The sequence below is a fragment of the Dendropsophus ebraccatus genome, chromosome 3, assembly GCF_027789765.1.
Source record: "Dendropsophus ebraccatus isolate aDenEbr1 chromosome 3, aDenEbr1.pat, whole genome shotgun sequence".
Lineage (NCBI taxonomy): Eukaryota > Metazoa > Chordata > Amphibia > Anura > Hylidae > Dendropsophus > Dendropsophus ebraccatus.
Window position 1 is genome coordinate 86,673,021 of NC_091456.1, and position 19,311 is coordinate 86,692,331.

The window sequence follows — 19,311 nt, forward strand, 5'->3', positions numbered from 1 at the left end:
TGAAAAAGCAATCTCCCAGCCTCCCCCCTCACATCAAATGAAGCAGGATTTCTGTCTCCATTATGTGGCTATGGAGAGGGGAGGGGCTGTTAGGAGTGACTTAGCACGGAGGATTTCTGCACAGCACAAAACCCTGCAATCTTCTCTCAGTAAGTTCATAGATAAGCACTGACCTTTCTGACACCTGAATTTAGCGTTTTAGGTGCCCAGAGAGTCTACAAACAGCTGACCTTCATGTCACCTCTTCCTGCTCCCTCATCTCCCTCAGCCCCCCCCCCCTCCATAAGGATACAATAGAGAGAGCAGAACCCGTCTTCACTGGCTTCTCTGTAATGAAGACGTGTTTGCCTGATAATGCACAGATAAGAAGTCAGGGGGGGAGGCTTGGAGATTGCTTCTTGAGTACAGAAGGAGGCTTTTTTGGCTGATAAAACCTATTACAGAGTTTCATAAAATCGCTAAGACTACTGATTTCTGCAATAAAAAAAAAAAAAACATGACAGTTACGCTTTAAGCTCCATAAAGCCAGTGAATGCTTCTGCCTTGCCATTTTCACTGTCTCTAAGCAGAACTCAATAAGTTCATTGATGGGATTTGACATACATGTAGCCAGCGTAACAGTTATTGTTCTAATAGTAGTTGATCAGTTATAATTCCTGTAGGCAGTACATACCGATTGATTAGGCAAGTTGTCGGTCTTCAGTTCTCGGTGGTTAGAATACTGAATATAGACAGGCTGACTGCGAAGATGAGGAGTGACAGGGGTGTAGTAATTCATCAGGGTCATAGCTGCTTCTTCAGAAGCCATTTCCAAGAAGGCCTGTGATTGACAGGAACAAAGGAAAATTTTACCATAAACCGTGTTGCAATACATAGATTCCAATTGGTCTAAGTAATTTATGGTGGGTACTACATAATTTTTAAAGCACCAGACTTAATGACAAGTCAATAGCAAGTATTTAAATACATTCAGTGGACTGAAATGCATAAAGTATAAACTGCAAATCTACAAAAAACGGTCAAATTCACAGCAAAGCCAATAAGCAATTAGGTCACCACTAAAAGTATCACTGCCAGAAAGGACTGACCTTTAAAACATAACTTTCATGAATACAGTAAAAAGATTTCAATTACACCCCCCCAACTCCCCCAAAAATGGTAACTGGAAATCTGATAAGGTCACAAATTAGAGACTGAAGGGCCCTTCTACATGGCTTGCTGTGAGCCCAGTTGTCTTGCCTTTAGGGTCAGCTTACACTAAGCAAATTCAGTGGAGAGCTCCGCCACACAATCCCACCTGCCTCACTGTCCCATAGTGTCTGTATGTGAGGGCTCGCGCTCCTCCACTCCCGCTCCTCTCCGCTCAAATAAATGACATGTCGAACTTGCTCAGTGTGAACTGGCCCTTACATGGCATGATTAATCAAGCACTGCAGAAACGATTGCTGTACCATGCATGCTGCCATGTAACTGCACCCTTATTGGTCATACATCCCCTGTTTAGACACAGATGTGTTGCTGATAACAAGGATTTTACTGGCCACACAAAAAATCTTATCAGTTGACGAAAGAGTTAAAATTATGTATATGTAGTAGCATATACATGTACATATAAAATATACATGTAACTTCGATACAGTTCCTACTATGTAATCATACTTTTAACTCTCAAATGGTCATTCTATCATTCAGTTACTGTTTCACACACACACACATATCCTCTGCATTTTTACTAATTTGCTGAGGTTTATGACTTCTCCTTTTGCTGTCATTTGTTTATTTTGTCTAACATAGCCCATAAACATCAGGATGGAAGAATTTTCCAGAATGTATGTCAATGGATATAGTTCTAAATAAGTTAACTCTAGGAGGCTCAATATTAACATCTTCACTGACCCTAAATAATCTTCATGAACTTTTCTGGCCCAGAAGAATATGTTGTACCATCCTTAGCTGTATCGTTCTGTTTCTTTATAGTAGTTTTTTTTCCTTCTGAAAGCAGGAGAGGTTTTCTATGGGGATTTGCTACATCTCTAAACAGTTTGGGGGAGATTTATTAAACTGGTATAAAGTAGAACTGTCTTAGTTGCCCCTAGCAACCAATCAGATTCCACCTTTCATACCTCACAAATTTTTTAGAAAATGAAAGGTGGAATCTGGTTGCGACAATTCTACTTTACACCAGTTTGATAAATCTCCCCTTTTGTGTCACAGACAGAGGTGGCAGCACTGTGTCATACTGAATACACTACTTCCTGCAGGACATAAAGCAGCTGTTAAAGGGGAACTCCAGATAGAGGTTAAAAAAAAATGAAACTTCTGCAGAAGCAGAAAGCATTACTTACTTATCTATTCCATTTTTGAAACTACCAAAAATCCATTTGTTTTGGGGGGTTTTGTTCTTTTTTCTGTTTCTGCACTTCCTGGTTTATCAGTTGTACACAGTACTACAGGTTCCAGAATGCAATGCTTTCCCTCAGCTGTTCATCACAGTCCTCCACCTTGCCTATTCCCTGCCCAAAGCTGTTGCAGAACATCTAGGCTGTGTTCACACATTGCAGTTTCATTGTGTTACTGAATTATTTGCAGTAATTTATGATTTCATTGTGGTCCCAACCACACAGCACGCTGTATTCTCTATCCGTAACACCACACAGCACACTGTATTCTCTACCTGTAACACCACACAGCACACTGTATTTTCTACCTGTAACACCACACAGCACACTGTATTCTCTACCTGTAACACCACACAGCATGCTGTATTCTCTACCTGTAACACCACACAGCACGCTGTATTCTCTACCTGTAACACCACACAGCACACTGTATTCTCTACCTGTAACACCACACAGCACACTGTATTCTCTACCTGTAACACCACGCTGTATTCTCTACCTGTAACACCACGCTGTATTCTCTACCTGTAACACCACACAGCACACTGTATTCTCTACCTGTAACAGCACACTGTATTCTCTACCTGTAACACCACACAGCACTGTATTCTCTACCTGTAACACCACACAGCACGCTGTATTCTCTACCTGTAACACCACACAGCATGCTGTATTCTCTACCTGTAACACCACACAGCACGCTGTATTCTCTACCTGTAACACCACACAGCACGCTGTATTCTCTACCTGTAACACCACACAGCACGCTGTATTCTCTATCTGTAACATCACACAGCACACAGTTACTACCTGTAACGCCGATATTGGAATAAAGTAAAGAATTTACTTGAATTTTCTTTTCTTTTCATTTCCACACACATATTATGATCAAGCATCTATTATCTTTGAAGTTGAGCCCCACAATAAGGCTCTGATCCTCTCTGCCGTTTAGCATTATTTACTGCATCATTTTTGCTAATACGCTGCAGTACTGCAATGACATTCCATGTGTGAACACAGCGCTAATTTCACTGCACACTTCTGCACAATTAGAGAAATTAGTGCAACACCTGCTTCTGGCTGGTCAGAGATGGTGAATCACTCAGGGGATTGGGGGATGCAGCCAAGCCTCCTGGGACATCACGCCCCCCCTGTCTGCATCATCAGCAAACACACACAATGTGAGACAGAGTCATGCAAGATTTGTCTCCTAAGGGGATAGGGGATAGCAGAAGAAGCAGGGGATAGGGGATAGCAGGAAACAATGTGGATTTGTACAGGGACCATTTTTTTTCACTTCCTGGATTTCTATCAGCTACCAGTGTGGCAGAACCGTACAGATACGCTAATACATTGTATAGACACATATTTAACTTCTAATGTAATTTTAAAAGAAAACAAGTTTTATCCGGAGTTCCCCTTTAGGTAATGGAAGACTTCAGATTTTTCAATAGAAGTAAATTACAAATATCTGGCACTTGACACGAGTTGATTTGAAAGATTTTCCTTATTTTGCTGAACTACCCTTTTGAAGGTTCCATAACGGATCTGGCTTGTAACAGATCCAAATGACTAGCAATGTATTCTGTGAGGCTTCCTTTTCTTATTGACTAAACTAGCATCACATCCACCTCTAGGTTTTACTAAACACCAATCATGTGTTTGTGCTTATCCGGTAGCAAAGCCCTAATCCATTCAATTTTCTTCTTACCATCTTGCATATAAATAAAATATTACAAAGACACTGGCTTCAAATACAGTTGTGTAAAAAGACATTTGTTTTGTTTGATCCAGCCCTAGCTGAAAGGGACACGCAGACCTCTGTTGGAGGCACCAATACTATTTGTTGGCTTTGATTGCATACAATTGCACCAATATGCAAGGGGGTGCCATCAATGACGATTGTCTTGTTGAAAGAAACTTTACTCGAGTCACTGCTGTTTCAACACTCACCAGGTCCTTGTTGATCCTCCACTACTATAAATAAAATGAAAGTGACTCTGTAGCCACAATTTGCCCCCCGCGCACCAAACCACCTGTACTATCAGATAGGAGTGGCCTACAGAGTCTGAGGCCTAGGCCTGAACCGCCTCTCCGTCCCTCCTCCCCACCCTCTTCATGGTTAGAAATGCCCTAGGCAGAATTTCTCCTATTCATAATTTGCCTGAACACTGCACATGTGCTAGATTGTTAAGGCCTATGTGCAGACAAGTGATGAATAGGAGAAATCTTGCCCAGAGGCATTCCTCATGATGAAGAGGGCGGGGAGGAGGGATGGAGAGGCAGTCCTAGGGCATAAACACTAGGCCACGCCAATTTGACCTAAGAATGGATAAACCAGGTTTATAGAATTAAGAGACTGGAAGTCGTAGAGGGGGGAATCTCAGGGGAAAGTGGAGTGTATGGTAAGGATTCCTCCTGTCTCCCCCTCCTGGTTGACCAGGGGAGGGGTGGGTGGCAGGCTGATTTCAAAAAGATCCAGTGATGATGTATTAGAGAATTGTAGATGCCATATTTTTTACTTAAGTTTTTTTATTTTTTTCGAAATAAAATAAAGAATTAAAAAACAAAAACAAAAAAAATCACCTGCCGAACAAACCCCAGGACAGATCTTGGATCTGTACAAGCAATACTGTCAGATAACTATTCTTAAAAAAAAAATAAAAAAAAATAATATATATACACACACACACATATATGCATAGGATGCATATATCCAACCTGACAGTTTTCCTTGCCGATCACATGAGCAATGCATACTGTACACATCTTCACCACTGCTCTGTGATCTGTTGTTAAACTTTCTTCATCCCAGGCTCACAGTGTCACAGAGGCAGGTGTATGACCCTCTGTGCCCACCCCACTCACCACAGCTCACTACTGGAAAACAGGGCGGGAACTGACAGTGTCACACACCTGTGACACTGTGCACATTTTTGTAGATGGAAAACACCTTTAAAAGTGTTATATCAAGATTAAAAGTTATCACCTATCCTCAGCATAAAGAATGACTAAATGACTGATGGGACTGCTACCAATCACGAGAAAGGCAGGGGCGTAACTACCATTGTAGCAGCCATAGCGGCTGCTATGGGGCCCACTACCTCAGGGGGCCCCATTGCCTGCTCTTGCAATACGCTGAGCAGCCTGAGCGGTCATCATTTGGAGAACCAGGTGGCCAAGCAGGCCTAAGAGGTTCTGCAAATGTCCCTTTAACTGCAAGCACTCCTGACGAGCGCTTGCAGTTATAACTAGACAAATAGCTTAGTGGTCAGTCAGTCAGAAAGGGCGCCCAATCAAAAGTTTGCTATGGGGCCTAGCCATTTGTAGTTACGCCACTGGAGAAAGGGGCCTCCTTTTGCTTGAATTGAATGGAGCTTTAGGCTGGGTTCACACTACGTATATTTCAGTCAGTATTGTGGTCCTCATATTGCAACCAAAAACAGGAGTGGATTGAAAACACAGAAAGGCTCTGTCCACACAATGTTGTAATTGAGTGGATTGCCGCCATTTAATGGCAAATATTTGCTGTTATTTTAAAAAAATGGCTGTTATATTGAAATAATGGCAGTTATTTACTGTTATATGGCGGCCATCCACTCAATTTCAACATCGTGTGGACAGAACCTTTCTGTGTTTTTAATCCACTCCTGGTTTTGGTTGCAATATGAGGACCACAATACTGACTGAAATATACGTAGTGTGAACCCAGCCCTAATGTGTATGCTCGGCCAATGGTCCACTTACGCTCTCTAAGACTGCTGAATGTGGCTATGCACAGCACTTGGCTATGTTATGTTGCCTTTAGTTTGGATTCCGCAGCTAGCACTTGCTCGCAGAATCTGACAGACGGGCCCGTCTCCACCCGTGGCAGCCACCAGAGTCCGCAATTCCGTAGTGTGCGCATACAATTTATCTGACTGATTTTTGATGCCAAAGCCAGGAATGGATTTGAAAAGAGGAGAAATCTCAGTCTTTGCTTTATGACCTGTTGTCTGTTTATAGTCTGTTCCTGGCTTTGGCTTCAGAAATTTGTCAGATAAGTCTCTCTGTAAGGGCACCATTAAAAAGTCCAATAGTGTGAATTGGTTGGAGGTCCTTTATGTACACTGCTGTTGCATTCTCTGTAGGGACAAGGGGCCTCCTTCTTGTGACTGGGCTGAGTGCCAGTGATCATACCCCCACTGATCAGTTAGTCATTCCCTATCTTTTGTGATAACAGCTTTAGGCTTGGTTCACACTACGTATATTTCAGTCAGTATTGTGGTCCTCATATTGCAACCAAAACCAGGAGTGGATTGAAAACACAGAAAGGCTCTGTTCACACAATGTTGAAATTGAGTGGATGGCCGCCATATAATGGCAAATATTTGCTGTTATTTTAAAACAACGGCTGTTATATTAAAATAATGGCTGTTATTTACTGTTATATGGCGGCCATCCACTCAATTTCAACATTGTGTGGACAGAGCCACTCCTGGTTTTGGTTGCAATATGAGGACCACAATACTGACTGAAATATACGTAGTGTGAACCCAGCCTCAAAGAATATCTTACACAAAGTAAACTTTTAACTTGTCAGAGATTTTTTTTCTTCACTAGCCTAAAAAAATGAGACCATTGGCAATATTGGTAACAATATACCATCAGGAAAAGTAGTCAATCAAAAAAATTCCAGATTTGTTTGTGCTTTTTTTTTTTGCTTAGTGCATCTGTGCACAGAGACTATACCAATCCATAAAGCCTCCTGCACTGCAATACAGGCTCCATTGATCTCTATACGTGTGTAGATAATCCTCTACAATCATTATTTCTATAGGATAATACTTCCATGCATATGATTCTGATGGCGTGTGCTATATCTCTTTCCTTTTAGAAAATGGCTATTGCCTGAACACTAAAAGTACTGTCTGTGCTAATTTGGTAATTTTAAAAGAAAAAAAAATAGATCTACTGGACGACTACAGCAATCCTATTAGGTCTCTGTCCAAAACAGAAGCGTAATATAGACGCATGCATAAGCCCTAAATTAATGGAATTCAGTTCACAAAATGGCTTGGAAAATTGTTGCATCTCGTCATCAGATGGCCTTTTTGTTAGACATCTATCAGTCTATCAAAAAAATAAATAATTAAAACAAGGCAAAAAATTTATGTATACACATTAAATTATAAAACAATATAAATTAAAACATGAGTATACAATACCTGGCTTTTACTTTTCAACATCAAAAGATTGGTAACTTTTCCAAAAGGTACACCTAATGAGATGATGTCGGCTTCTGTAACATCATTTGGAACCTTGCGAATATGGATAACACGTGAAGGGGAGCAGGGAGAGCGATCGCCTTTAAACTTTTTGCTATCGTTTCCATTAGCTGAAAAGTGAAGAAAAAAAATGACATCAATGCAGGCATCTGTCATATTGTCATTAATGTGAAGTCCCTTGCTTAGCATTTGAGGCTTCTCTGATTGCTACATTTTAATAGGCAATAAAATCTTTACAAGAGGCTCTGAACCAAAGCGTCATATTAGAAGTCTGACATATACACAAACGAGCAATAAAAAAAAAAGGGTATTCACATTTATTTTCATACCATCACGTTCCCAACATCGAGCCTCCATCTTTAAGCTGCAGCTGAGAATCACACCCATATTAATGTTGTGTTATTTATCACTATCCCACCAGTAGTGTTTCAGGAACAATTGTCTCCACTCCATAGCACCATTGCTACTCCCCTCCCAGCACACAGTTCTCAAGAGTCTTCCAAGCCAGACAACTGCTTTAGTCTGCTATACACAAGGTAGATTTTATCAATGTGAATTTTGATCAAAGAAACATTGATACTGCTGTATGCCAATCCGTAGAATCCATTTCCCAATGATTTTTATTGTTAAAAAAAAAAAAGTGTGATTTATTTTTTTTTTACACATACACAAAAATGTGTGGTCATGTTTTTCTGTGCATTAAAATGTAACGCATTGTACACTGTACAGCATAGTGTAACAGATGGGAAAAAGTAGTGTAAACGTAGTCTTGGTTACACTGCGGTGATTATATACAAAAACTAAAACAGTAAACAGAGCACTTATAGAGGTACATATTCCAAAGGAAATTATCAGTAAGAAGAGTATATTGATATATCCAATAACGCATCCACAACAAAAGGACCCGATTTATCAATATAAAGGGTCCTATTCCACGGGACGATTATCGTTCGCATAATCGTTAGTGATAAACGATCCAAACGACCGCTATTGCGAAAGACCTGAAATCGTTCACCCATTTACATGGAACGATAATTGTTACTTATGATTGTTCTTACGGTCGTCTTGTCATCACTATTGCGTTCGTAGCTACTGGGAACAACCGATCGACATCTTATTCAATGCAAACGATTTGCGAACGAGCAACGATAAAAATAGGTCCAGGTCTTATTGAAAACGTTAACTGCTATTCAAACGAATGACTATCGTTTAGATTCGAACGATTTAACGATAATCATCCGGGGGAATTGGGCCCTAAGACAAGATTTGGAAAAGATTAGTCACATTTTTGATGCTCAAAATATTTGATGAAGTGACAAACTGAAGGCACTGATCACTTTCTGCTACAAAGCCATTGCATATTATCCCTGGAACCATGGTAGACCCAAAACACACACATATATATTAGAGATGAGCGAACCGGGTTCGGGTTAGAGTCCATCCGAACCCGAACGTTCGGTATTTGATTAGCTGGGGCTGCTGAAGTTGGATAAAGCTCTAAGGTTGTCTGGAAAACACAGATACAACCAATGACTATATCCATGATTTCCACATAGCCTTAGGGCTTTATCCAACTTCAGCAGCCACCGCTAATCAAATGCCGAAAGTTCGGGTTCGGATGGACTCGAGCATGCTCCAGGTTCGCTTGTCTCTACACACGCACACATATTATATATATATATATATATATATATATATATATATATATATATATATATATGTTTGTGTCCCTTAACCACTCTAGACCACCAAAAATTGTTAAATGTTATCCCCCTACATGGTTGTTTTGTTTTTTTTGCACCATCTATTATATTATTACGTCTGGCAGACTCCGTAGGACTGTGACATTTCTCTAAGGTAAATCTATTCTGAACGAAGCACGGGAACAGGCTTTCGATCGTCCATTCTGAATATACTTTATAAGAGGAGCTTCCCACTGCCTCTCCAGCATGAGACCCAGCACTATAGACTTAAATTGCGCTGGATATGGGAGCTATGGAGAGGCAGTGGAAAGCTTGTCTCATTAGTTATAGTTAGATATACGGCGGGGAGCACAAGCGATTAGAAGCCTATTCCAGCTCCAAATGTCAAACTGATTTACATTAAAGAGATTCATATCGTGCAGTGCTGAACGATAGTTATTTCTAAAAAAAAAAAAAAAAAAAAAACTTTAAATACAATGGCAATTGTGTATGAGTGGTCAGCAACACCCACAGTGTATACTCTGATTTTTGCCTTGTTACTTTAACATGGAAATGCAACAGCGTATCAAACCATGCCTTTATGGACATTGCTTTGTGCACTGGGCCACAGTTACACTGAGAAAGGAAAAGGTGTTTCCCCAAACTGTTCCCACAAAGTTGGAAGTATGCAAGAGTGCAAAATGTCTTACTACACTAATGCATTTAGATCTCCTTTCACTGGAACTGAGGAAACTAGGCCAAACCCTGCAAGACAACCCTATTCTCTCTCTTACAATAAACTTCACTTGGCACTATGCAGTCGGCAGGTAACATTCTCCTGGCATTCACCAAGCCAGACTTATCTATCAGAAAGCCAGATAGAGAAGTGTGATCCATAATTCCACAGAACATGATGCTTGGCATTGCCGTTTGGCTTGCATGTGGTGTCTTGGCCATGGAAACTCTCCTGGAGTTTTGAACACAGCGTTCATGAATTTGATACACCCTTCATCCCTTGGCAACCCCTCTCTGTTACTTTATGTGGTCTTCCCATTGTGACCAAGTTGCTGTGGTTTCTAAACACTTCCACCACTCAGTTAATTATGAAATTTCTTGCCATGCAGGTTCTCTCCAAACTGACTTATTGCAGTGGTGGCCACCTTTTATAGTACCACATTACAAATTCAGTGAGTTCTTTAGAACAACCCGGTCTTTCCCAAATGTTTGTAAATTGGTAGGTGATGGATTTATATACCTCTGGCAATGGGACAGAATGAACCACTGAATTTAATGATTAACCCTTTCATGTCCACAATACGTACAATACAATGATATCAATAAAATGCGAGAGATCATGGCGCAAAAATTACACACAAAATTACACTAAGTGGAAAAATAAAAAAGTGTTATGGTGCTATGAAGACTAGGAGTAACATTGCTTAAATATGAGGGCACCAATGACCTCAGTCAGGCATGTCACAATATTTCTGTCCATATGACGTAGGTTTTAATACATTTTTGCCACCTTTCCTAACAGTATATAGTTACATTGTCTTTTTATGCACTAGAAAGTCTTTCCATTATCCAGTAACAGAACTTAAATAGATCTGGAAAATTTTAAAACTAATGGAAAATGTACAAGCTGCATTAAGAAAATATTATTTCATGAGACGCCAGCAAAGCACAGCACGCTGGCTCTCATACTCTCACTGTACCTGTAGCTGGAGTGGAATGGCTCATGGTAAAAGGCCCGTTAGCGATACCAGAGGGGAGAATCTAAAAAAATAAAACAACGTATATCAGTATAAATGAAGCTGGGGGGGGGACACAACAGAAAAAAAACCATACCAAATGGAATAATGCTAGAATTAGGTGTAGTTAAGAATATGGGAGGATTTTATGGATATTAGGTTTACAAACAAATTTTTCATTGCAAATAGAAGTGCCTTTCTTATAAACGCATTTTAATCTCCTTAAATAATTTGTTAGTTTGTAGGGAAGGTAGAGTCTTCACTAGAGAAAATGGAAAGGTCCACTGAACTATTTACCAATTAGTTTATCTAGGTTCTTGAGGCAGGCTGCAGGCTAGATAAAGCACAGCTATGCACCAGAAGCATTAAGTCTTTTGGAGACCTCTCTCATATACAGTAAGTACTATGCATATAGAGCAGTGTCCAATTTACATACATTTTTCACATCCCACCCAGTCTGTTCTCTTATGCCTTGGGTGGATCACAACCTTCTCACAGACCTGCACACATAACAGGCCTCCATGGCTATATCGCACGCTCTGATTGCCACACAATGCCTGTTTCATACAAACACAATTTCAAAATGACGATAAAAAATACATTTTATTGCAACCTGTTTCAATGCCATGATGTTCGATAGATTACAGTACAATATCACACTTTCACAAAGAGCTCATTGTCCAATAATCAAGATATGTTCAATCTCCTTTGGACCCAGCGTTCCAAAACACTGCCAACGTTTGAGGAGTTACAATCAATGGTATTCTTACAAAACATTCCAAGATGTTCCAGAACCTGTTAAGTTATCTTCAATCCAAATAAAGGTCCATATTTGTACACCGACATGCCGCCGGTGAGGCCTCTTACTCAACAAGACAACCTCGAAGCTACCACAAACAGCCTTACCCTGAACTCTCACGGTTAAAGGGGTTTTCCTGGAAAAATATCCCGTAGATAGCTCATCACTTACTAAGTGTCAGGGTGCAGAAACCCACACTACAGTGAACAGAGTTTATCTCCATTCACTGTGTAGCGGTGGCGATGTGTAACTGCAGCTCAACTCCTGTTCAATTGTACGGGACCTAAGCTGCAGTTACAGGTCGCCACCGATACAGAGTTGACGGAGACAAACTCCATTCACTGTGTAGTGTGGATGCCAAACAGCTGATTGGCACAGGTGCTGGCACCTTAATGCTCAGTGACTGATCAGCTAAGTTGTCATAGAAAACTTTAGGAACTTTAAAAAGTCTGTTTCATTTGCAAACACATTTATCTATCAAAATTAAAAATCAAAGCGCATTACTTAGGCATGAAACACTAACACAGTCAAACCAGGGTGGAACAAGACAGGAGAGATAATAGAGCAGGACGCAGCAGAGCCTGCAGCAAAGCTGCTTACCTCACTGTTACAACACAAGCGCTGGTATGCTACTCCCACAATTCCTGTAACCTCCGGAAGGGAGTGAAAGGGCTGGGCAAAGTTAAAAACCTTTGCAATCTTTTTTTCTCCTCATTCAAATGACATACGTATTTTCTTGAGAAGTATGACTGGTATGAGAAGCACAGAAGTGCTATATCCAGCGCAGTTACATGCAGTAATTTCTATAACTACATATACAGTTCCAACTGCGCAGACAGGCACAAGAAAATCCTGCAATGTTACACAGAAAAGGTAACACTTATAAATGGTCTGCAGGTATCGAGGACAGTACATTAATAAAAAGCTTGAACACATGATGGACCCTGTTCATATTACACATTTTTAGCAAAGCAATATTCCAGTGGGTTATGATGGGCCAGATGTTATAAGAGTGTCCTTATGGCATTTCTAGGACAGGCTCACATATTTATGCTGCACCTTCCAAGACCTAGAAAAAAATAAAACACCTATGTCAATGAACACGTGGATGAAAATGTATAGCACAGTATACATTTAGAGTCATCCAAAAAAAAATTGCCTAGTTCTCACCTTTGGTAAGATCAATGTAATTTTCAAAAGGCCATAATATGGCCACATTTTAGTGAGTATTAATTTTATAATACCTGGAGATTCTTGTTGTTCGACAAAATCACACTTCATATTACATCCCTATTGTGATCTATGTGAAAACTAATCTTAGTCTCCTTTCACACTTACCCTTATACTTATACTTCTGCATATTTAGGCTTTGTTCCCATTACTGGAACAGACCGACACTTAGTGGTGAAAAGCGGCTATGAATTGATAATTACAGCTGCAAATAATGATCATGATCATTATCTGCGACTGTCATTAACAACAGATGGACACCTTTTCCCTATAAAATTCCATAGTGGGAGCCTATTAAAATTCAAAAGACCAAATGTAATATAGGAATGTTATTTTGGGGTCTTAAAAGCACAACCTCCTGCAAACTGAGCAGGATCATGAGTAGATTAGGTCCAGAGTGCTATATGTTTATGCCAGTATTCTGATGCATAGCCCGCACATACTTTAGGCTACTTAACAAGTGTGACAGAAACTTAGAGGGAGATTTTAAGGGTGTAAAATTTATACTGGTGCAAACTGCCCACAGCAACCAATCACAGCTCAGCTTTCAGCTCTGGTAAAGGGAAAGAGCTGTGATTGGTCGCGGTGGGCAGTTTACACCAGTCTAAATTTTACACCCTTTATCTCCTGTTTAGTCTTGTTCACAACGTGAACAATAAAACCATATATGCAACAGGAAATAATAACACTTCCTTCTTGAATTTTTAAATGACAATAAGGGTACAAACACACACGGCATATACGCTGCGTATTTACTGCTGCGATACGCAGCAAATACGCAGAAGATTAGATCTAAATAACTGGACACAGCATCAAATATGCTGCGTATCTGCTGCGTGTGTTTGTACCCTAAGTAGAAGGTTAGGTGAGAAAGATGCTGCCAAGTGTAAATTAGCTTTTAGTAAAAAAACAAGGGCTATGCACTCCAACAATCAGACATTAATGGCCTATCCGGTGCAGACACCGAACATCCTCAGTGATCAGCTGTTTAATTGAGCTGCTGCACCGGCATCTACACACTGCAAATGGTCCCGGAAGCCCTGCAGTGTCTACTGTGCAGTGGTGCTGTGGGTTACTGCAGCTCAGCTCCCGTTCAATTCAATAGGAACTGAGCTGCATTGACCTGCCGCACCACTACATACCAGACCGCACAGGGCTTCTGAATGCATTGTATGCTAGGCTGGCAAAAATAATAAAGCTTTCTTTGAGCATCAAACAATGGACCTTTCTTTAAATAAAAAATTGCAATGAAGTCTATAAACAATGGTTGAAAATAAATGACATTATTTGAATGGTGGTAGCCAAACAATGGCCATTGTTCAATATATTGTGTGAAGCAACAGCAGTTGTATTCATTGACTTCAATGCAAATTATTGCATTATGAATGGACGTTGTTTTAATTGAAAACACACACACACACACACACACAAACACGTCATATGCAGTGCATTATATACATCAGATGGATGGCTAGATAAATGCATTTGCAACAATATTTAACTGATGGTTATTACAAAGTGGATCACAAAAAAAAACAACTAACTCAACATCAGTCCATTTCCACTCTATAGATATGACAAAAGTAACCCCCCTTGTTTACCTGCTATTTGCACATTGCTTGACTTCCAGAACTAGGCACCATCACAATACTGGAGAGGTGGTTTTATACTACTGCATCGCCTATGACCCATCAGGGAATCAGTAGTGGTGACATGACTACCATCTGATTGCATCATCATAGACACGGTTTATGTCACACTCACTGGGAAAATCCCTATTTTGCTAAGGTGGCCATACCATTGAGGGTCGAACAATCATTTGGCTGTCAGTTACCTCTTCCCATACAGAGGAATGTTTAACTTTATGGAGAGGGGAGGGTTAAGCTGCAGCCAAGGTGCGCTGACCGAGGTTTCTATCTCCCAGAACAAAGGAGTCGGGTGGGGATTTTCCATCACGCCCAACTGCTATCTCCACCAACATCATCTGTCGGTTGTCATTTTGGAGAGCACCACACACCTTATGCTGGCAGCCTATGCGGGTACGACCAACAAAAGTTTAAGGTGTATGGGGAAGTTTAGTCCGGCAATGAATGTCTTTGGTGGGTACAATTTGTCTTAGCAAGAGGTCCATACCAAAAGCTGTGCCCACTCGCCAATGCTCATCTAACACTGGGAAGTGGGCATTAGTGAAACCACAACTGAATGTTAAGATGATTTTTTTATTTAAACATCATATTTATAAGTAAATAGTATTTTACAATAAAGGATATAAAAAATAGCGCAAATCCTATACTACAGTTACAACAATGCAGCAAACATAATCCCCCACTTCTATTGGACAATATGCACAGTGAAACAAACAGGTAAGGAATCATCTTTGTAACTACAGGGAAGCAGAGAATCAGGTTAAGGTTTTGGTTTTCTTATTTTTTTTGCTAATCTCTGTGCCATGTTATTATTCAGGAAAGAAACCAGTTTTCCTAGGTCAGAAATGTCAACATTGTTCTCCAACAAAAGCATATGGAAAATTACTTGACTATTAAAATGTTTTAAATTCCATAGTAAATAGGCACAAGTACAGAGTTTATATCAATCCTTGGGTCACAGAAATGCAAAACACTATGGTCAACACAACAACTCTTATACAAATCATCATGGCACTGTGGTACACATGGATCAGAAACTCAATTGCTCAACGATTTATCATCTATAAAGCGACTCTGTATTCACCAACCCACCCCACCAAACCGCTAGTACCATCTGTTTGATGAGTGTAAGTCCTTCCGGGTCATGTCTTAAAATGTGCTCTATGCCTTAGAACAAAAAATGATCTTTTAATCTGCAGCGCTGTGTCATACTGGTGTGGCCTAGAGTGTCTGTGCCGCCTCTCCTTTCTTCCCCTCATTATAAGAAATACTCCCAGGCAGGGTTTCTATTCATCGCTTGTCTAAACAGTGCACCTGTGTCGCTATAGCCCAAGTGCACTGTTTAAACAAGTGGTGAACAGCAATCCAGCCAAAGGCATTCCTCATGATGAGGATGGTGGGGAGTAAGAAAGGAGAGGCATCACAGACCTGAGGCACAGACACTCTAGGCCAGGCCAGTATGACAGCGCTGCAGATTAAAAGATCATTTTTTGCTCTAACCAAGACACCACTCACATTTTAAAGGACACAATCGGTAAGGTGGGGTGGGTTGGTGGATACAGAGTTGCTTTAACCCCTTAGCGACCCATGACGTATCTGATACGTCATGGCGCCGCGGGGGGTGTTCAGAGCGGGGTCCCGCCGGGACCCCGCTCTGAACGGCGCTGATCCCGGCTGACACGTGCAGCCGGGCAGTGCCTCTGTTAGCCGGCGCGGGTCCCGTTGCCGCGCCGGCTAATTAAGCACTTCAATGCAGCTGTCAAACCTGACAGCTGCATTGAAGTGCTTTATGCACAACATCCCTGGTGTCTAGTGGGTCGGATCTACCCCCCGCGATGCGATCGCGGGGGGGAGATCCGTTCTTCTGGCCGTGCCAGGCCTCAGCGTCGGAATGACGCTGATCCCGGCTCGGCAGTAGATTGCTGTGGCCTGCAGCAGGCCATAGCAATCTATGACCGATCTCATGGATCTTTGCTGTGTATATACACAGCATTGATCTCTATGAGAGATCAGTGCTATGTATATACAAGCCCCCCAGGGGGGCTTCTAGTCCATGTAAAAAAAAAAAAGTAAAAAAGTGTTTTTATTAATAAAAAATCCCCTCCCCTAATAAAAGTCCAAATCACCCCCCTTTTCCCATTTTATAAATATAAATTAATAAATAAACATATTTAGTATCGCCGCGCGCGTAATCGCCCGAACTATTAATTAATCACATTCCTGATCTCGCACGGTAAACGGCGTAAGCGCAAAAAAATCCCAAAGTGCAAAATTGCGCATTTTTGGTCGCATCAAATCCAGAAAAAATGTAATAAAAAGCGATCAAAAAGTCGTATATGCGCAATCAAGGTACCGGTAGAAAGAACGCATCATGGCGCAAAAACTGACACCTCACACAGCCCCATAGACCAAAGGATAAAAGCGCTATAAGCCTGGGAATGGAGCGATTTTAAGTGACATATATTTGTTAACAACGGTTTGAATTTTTTACAGGCCATCCGATACAATATAAGTTATACATGTTATATATCATTGTAATCGTAACGACTTGAGGAACATGCATAACAAGTCAGTTTTACCATAGGGCGAACGGCATAAATGCAAAACTCCCCGAAATCAAAACAAATTCGTTTTTTTTTTTCAATTTGACAGCGCAAATCCGGTTTCACAACATATTTTATGGAAAAATTATGCCTGTAATTGCAAAGTACAATTGGTTTCGCAAAAAATAAGCACTCATATAAGTCTCTAGGTGAAAAAATGCAAGCGCTATGGACTTTTAAACATAAAATGGAAAAAGCAAAAGCGCAAAAACGAAAATTGGCTTGGACCTTAAGGGGTTAATACACAAGCACATATACACAAAAGTATACAAGTCTTTAAGAATTTAAGGTATTGCAACAGATGTGTGAAAAATGGTAAGCAGCAATCTATAATTGTGTAGGCAGCATCCAGGTTTAGGCCAGGTTTCCACATTACCATTTAGAATGAGTCGAATACTGCGGAAACCATGCCCCAAGTTCTTCCCCAATAGCACAACAATATTGCCAATAATCCTAGCTATATCACATAGCAATTGGCAGAGAACTGGGGGCTAAGTTTCCACAGCATTCAGACTGGGTTCCAAACTCATACCTCAAAACAGTCTTATGCCTCTTTTACACGTTCTGTAGTCTGTCTGCAATTGAGGACAGTCCTACAGATCCATTCATATGTCTGTACATGTTATGAAGCCGCAAAAACACACAGGTCCTATTATGGACCCTCAATTGACACTCTGATACGGTATGTGTGAACCCAACCTTACAGAGTTAGTCCTTCTTCCTCCTACCTGGCAAACAGATACTGCTGGTTTCCATAGCTCACCAAATCTATAAAAAGGTATGGCTTACATATGCCAACACTTCATTCATTCTCTATGGAGAAACAAAGAGTACAGCAGAGTGTGAAAGGAGCAGCGGCCAGGTATGTGTGCTGTACCTCTAGTTGCAGGACAGTAACCCCAGTGGTCTGAACCCCACCAGCCAGCTAGTTTTAACCTAACTTGTAGATGGGTGATAAAATCTTGGGCTAACCCCTTTAAGTGCCATTATTTATGCTGTAACAACATGCGTAGGCACATTACAATTCTAAATGTCCTAGAATCTGCTTATCACTTGAGATAAGAAATGAATTATATGGGAGTAAATAAATGAAAAAAGCTTCAACTTGTCGCCCAAAAGGTACTATGGTATCAATGCTTAACACCCACACAACCAAAAAATCTATATATGATTATAACAGATCCATCGTATCATATGTAAACGTAACCTGAAGGTGCCCGTCCATACACCCCTAGTTTCTGTCATCTGTTCATACTACCATCTCTACCGTTAACCCCACACACATGAATATTTAACGCTGTCAAATAAGAAGGAGGTAAGCGACTGCTGGGGCAGCTCTAGCAGCAGCTTGTTCCCCAGAAAAAAAGGGGTTCGTTCCTTACATCATTGTGAAGAGTCAGGATGCTGTATGTACACAATAGAATTTTTCGGGCCCAACAATTGTTCGGCCAACTTTCTTCTAAAGTGCATGGGAACCGTAAAGGGGATATCAAGGTTTAGAAAAACACCTGTCCTCAGGTTATGTGTGATATTACTTTTCCACTCAAGTGAATGGAACTGTCCCCATGGGACAAGTATTGAATTACAGGAGAATATGGATGACTTGTTTTGGCCTACATGCCCTTAATCACCCCCTGTACTTTATTAGCCAAAGGATCTCTATCAGACTTCACCCTGTTCCCCATGTCTTCCCTTTCCTACTGTTCATTGTTTTTGCTCAAAAATTATCTGCATGCAATGAGATTGTATAAATGCCATCCTTTCCTTGTTATAATGTAAGAGTCTTTGCTCTGACATTGGGGAATCTCTGATTCTATTCTGTAAGCTCTGGCAAGCAGGGCTTTCACTACTCATGTTTGGCTTGATAATCACACGTGTATCCCTGTAATGTCTGCTTTTTGTCTTTGTATGTACCCCCAGAATTGTAAAGTGCT

The 19,311-nt window shown here is 40.8% G+C and overlaps 1 protein-coding gene across 21 annotated transcripts in view; it reads right to left on the reverse strand.

Moving 5' to 3' along the window:
• PTBP3 (polypyrimidine tract binding protein 3) overlaps window positions 1–19,311 on the reverse strand; it is a 148,471-nt gene that overhangs the window by 38,776 nt on the left and 90,384 nt on the right. For 15 of the 21 annotated variants that reach the window (XM_069962146.1, XM_069962147.1, XM_069962145.1 and 12 more), the window contains 3 exons: window positions 11,064–11,124; window positions 7,607–7,776; window positions 674–820 (listed from right to left, as the gene is read on the reverse strand). In XM_069962146.1, coding sequence (XP_069818247.1) covers window positions 674–820; window positions 7,607–7,776; window positions 11,064–11,124 — 378 coding nt within the window. Of the gene's footprint in view, window positions 1–673; window positions 821–7,606; window positions 7,777–11,063; window positions 11,125–11,535; window positions 11,559–19,311 lie in introns of those variants that run through there. The other 6 variants (XM_069962148.1, XM_069962162.1, XM_069962165.1 and 3 more) reach the window with 2 other exon arrangements.